At 62.8% G+C, this 3,751-nt stretch overlaps 1 protein-coding gene across 1 annotated transcript; it reads right to left on the bottom strand.

Annotated features, from left to right (window-relative positions):
- Positions 1-2,747: 2,747 nt before the first annotated feature.
- LOC121854039 (proline-rich protein 2-like) lies at positions 2,748-3,332 on the bottom strand. Its single transcript, XM_042348423.1, has one exon. The coding sequence runs from the start codon at positions 3,330-3,332 to the stop codon at positions 2,748-2,750; it is 585 nt and encodes a 194-aa protein (XP_042204357.1).
- Positions 3,333-3,751: the final 419 nt, after the last annotated feature.

The raw sequence follows: 3,751 nt of genomic DNA, 5'->3' as shown, positions 1-3,751 counted from the left end.
GTGCCCACAGGAGCCCTCCCAGGGACAGCGGTGCACCCTTAGGGGTCTCTACCAGGCGGTAGCACCCATGGGCCCCTCCCAGAGAGGTGGCGCTCCCAGAGTAGCCCCCTGCCAGGGGCGGTAAGTGTTCTCCAAGGGCCCTTGCAGGGGACAGTGGTGCCCTCTGGGGCCCTTCTGCCAGAAAACGTGGCGTTCCCCCAGGGGCTCAGCAGCAGACGGGGCGACCCTGCCAGGAGCGGTGGCGCCCCCAGCGTCATCCTAGGGGCAAGAGGTCTCCATGGACCCCTTCCAGGACAGCAGCGTCTCCATGGGTCCCCCCACGGACAATGGCAGGCACCCATGGGTCCTTCCAGAGGCGGTGGTGTCCCTAGGGGCCTTCCAGGGGCGGTGCCACCACCAGCGGCGGTGCTCACTGGGGCCCGCCCCAGGGTCCTGCCAGCGGTGGTGGCGCTCCCAGGGGCCTCCCATGGAAAGCCCACACCCAGGCTTGAGCGCGTGGTGTCTCTTCCCAGGTGCCATCCCAGACAGTAGCGTCCCCAGGGGCTCTGACAGGGGCGGGTGGTGCTGCCGAGGCTCTGGTGGGACAGCAGCGCTCATGGGTGCCTCCTAGGGACAGTGGTACCAGGGGTCCTGCCAGGGCAGATGATTCCCACAGGGGACCTCCCAGAGGCGGTGGTGTCCCCAGGAGCCTTCCAGGGCGGTCGCACCACACCAGGGCCCTTCCAGGACGGCGGCGCCCACTGGGGCCCGCCCAGGGTCCTGCCAGGTGTGGTGGCGCTCTCGTAGGGGCCTCCCAGGAAAGCACACCCTAGGGCTTGAGCGTGGAGTCAACAATATTGCATACGTCCAGCAATTCCTTACTTAACTCTGATTGGTGGAATAAAATGCAAATCCACCAAATTATAGGCAATATGAGAACAGAGCAATCAGTCGGCACAACACCCAAATCGCGTATTCCTGTTGATATTTATTCTCCTTGTCATTGTTCAGGATAAGGGAGTGATACTGGAAATGCGATGGACGGTGCATCATCTATTTAACGTCATATCTCTCAGGTGGTGGCGCCCCCAGGGGCCGTTGCAGGGACAGTGACGCCTCAGCGGCCCTCCCAAGGACAACAGCGCGCCTGTAGGAGTTCCGGCCAGGGGCCGGTGGTACCCCAGGAGGCCCTTCCAGGGGCGGTGACATCTGCAGGAGCCCTCAGAAGCGGTGGTGCTCCCCGAGCCCTCCCAGGGCACCTGCCAGGGCGGGCCAGTGCCCCAGGAATCTTCCAATGTGCGGTGACGCTCCTAGAGGCCTTGGCACCCTAAGGGACCCCTGCGACGGTGGAGCCCCATGATCCTCCCAGGGGCGCATGTGGCCTGGTTCCATCCCAGGGGTCCTTCTAGGGGTCGTGGTGCCCACAGGAGCCTCCCAGGATCAGCGGTGCTCCTAAGGGCCTCGCTGGGCGGTATCGCCTCCAGAGTCCACCTAGACGGTGGCGCCCACTGGCGATGTACCATGGGCATTGCCCGAGGCGGTGGTGCCTCAGGGGCCCCTCCCAGAAACAGGGACGCCTCTGTGGGCTCCTGTCAGAGGTGGTAATGCCTCCAGGTGCCCTGTCAGCGATGGGAACCCCAAGGGTCCTTCATAGGACGACGGCGCCCAATTGACACTCCCAGGATACAGGCTCATACAGGAGCCCTCCCAGGGGCGATGGCGTCCCGTGGGACCCTCCCAGGGGTAGTGGTGCCCACTGGAGCCTTCCCAGGGACGCGGGCTCTGGGGCTCCGCCAGAGGCGGTGACTCTCCAGGTACCATCCCAGAGGCAGTAGCGTCCCAGGCTCTGACAGGGCTCTGGTGTCCACACCGGCTCTTGCGGGGACAGCGGCGATCTTCACAGGGCCTTCCCAGGACAGTGGTACCCCTCGGGGGTCCTGCCAGGGAAGGTAATTCCCACAGGGGCCCTCCCAGAGGCGGTGGCGTCCCCAGGGGCCCCTACAGGGCGGTGGCACCACCAAGGGCTGCCCTAGGACGGCGGCGCCCATTGGAGCCCGCCCAGGCCCCTGCCAGGGGTGGTGGCACCCACCAGGGGCCCCTTCCAGTGACGGCGGCGTGCCCACTGGGGCTCCGCCCAGGGGCCCTTCCATGTGGTGTCGCTCCTCAGGGGCCTCCCATGAGCACACCCCTAGGGGCTTGATCGTGGTGTCGACAATATTGTATACGTCCAGGAATTTTTACTTAATCCCCTCTGATTATTGGTGGAATAAAATGTAAATCCACCAAATTAAAAGGCAATATGAGAACAGAGCAATCAGTCGGCACAACACCCAAATTTATGTTTTCCTGTTGATATTTATTCTCCTTTTCATTGTTCAGGATATGATGATACTGGAAATGCGATGGACGGTGTATCTATTTAACGTCATATTCTTCAGGCGGTCAGTGCCCCCAGGTGCCCTTTTGCAGGGACAGTGGCGCTCTCAGCGGCCCTCCCAGAAACAGCAGCGCCCCTAGGAGCCCCTTCCAGGTGCGGTGACGTCTGCAGGAGCCCTCCCAGAGGAGGTGGGGAAGCCCCTGTAGCCCTCCCAGGGCTGTGCGAGGGCGGTAGTGCTAACAGGGTCCTTCCAGGTGCGGCAGGACGCCCCCAGGAGACGTTGGTACCCCCAAGGACCCTGCAAGGGGACGGTAGTGCCCCCCATGGTCTCCCAGGGCGACGTGACCCTGGGACCATTCCAGGGGTCCTGCTAGAGGTTGTGTGCCCTGGGCTATGAGCCTCCCAGGAATAGCGGTGCTCCCAAGGGCTCTGCCAGGGGCGGTATCGTCTCCAGGAGCCCTCCGAGGGGCGGTGGCGCCCACCGAGAGATACCATGGGCACAGTTCGAGTGATGGTGCCCCCAGGGGCCCTCCCAGAAACAGGGACGTTTCAGGGTTCTGTCAGAGGTGGTACGCCCACCAAAGTCCCTGTCAGGGCGATGGAGCCCCAAGGGTCCTTCACAGGGACGACGGCGCCCAATTGGACCCCTCCCAGGGGTAGTGGGAAGCCCACAGGGAGCCCCCTCCCAGGACGCCCTCTGGGGCCCCGCCAGAGGTGGCACTCTTCCAGGTACCATCCCAGAGGCAGTAGCGTCCCCAGGGGCTCTGATAGGGGCTCTGGTGTCCACAATCCCGGCCTTGCGGGACAGCGGCGACCACAGGGGCCTCCCAGGGCCAGTGGTACCCCTCGGTGGTCCTGCCTGGGAAGCTGTAATCTCACAGGGGCCTCTTCCCAGAGGCGGTGGCGTCCCCACGGGCCCTTCCAGGGGAGGGGGTGGCAATTCACCAAGGGCCCTTCCAGGGATGGTGTCGCCCATTGGGGCCCGCCCAGGCCCTGCCAGAGTGTGGTGGCACAACCAGGGCCTTCCAGGACGGCGGTACCACTGGGGCCCGCCCAGGCCCCACAGTGTGGTGGTGCCTCAGGGGCCTCCATGGAAAGTACACCCCCTAGGGGCTTGAGCGTGGTGTCGACAATATTGCATACGTCCAGCAATTCTCCTTACTTTAACTCTGATTGGTGGAATAAAATGTAAATCCACCAAATTAAAAGGCAATATGAGAACAGAGCAATCAGTCGGCACACAACACCCAAATTCATGTTTTCCTGTTGGATATTTATTCTCCTTTCATTGTTCAGGATACGATGATACTGGAAATGCGATGGACGGTGTATCTATTTTAACGTCATATCTCTCAGGTGGTGACGTTATGCCCCCAGGGGCCGTTGCAGGGACAG

Source organism: Homarus americanus, unplaced genomic scaffold (genome assembly GCF_018991925.1).
Source record: "Homarus americanus isolate GMGI-L3 unplaced genomic scaffold, GMGI_Hamer_2.0 scaffold46132, whole genome shotgun sequence".
In the NCBI taxonomy this organism is placed as follows: Eukaryota; Metazoa; Arthropoda; class Malacostraca; order Decapoda; family Nephropidae; genus Homarus; species Homarus americanus.
This window is presented reverse-complemented; position numbering and strand designations above follow the sequence as displayed.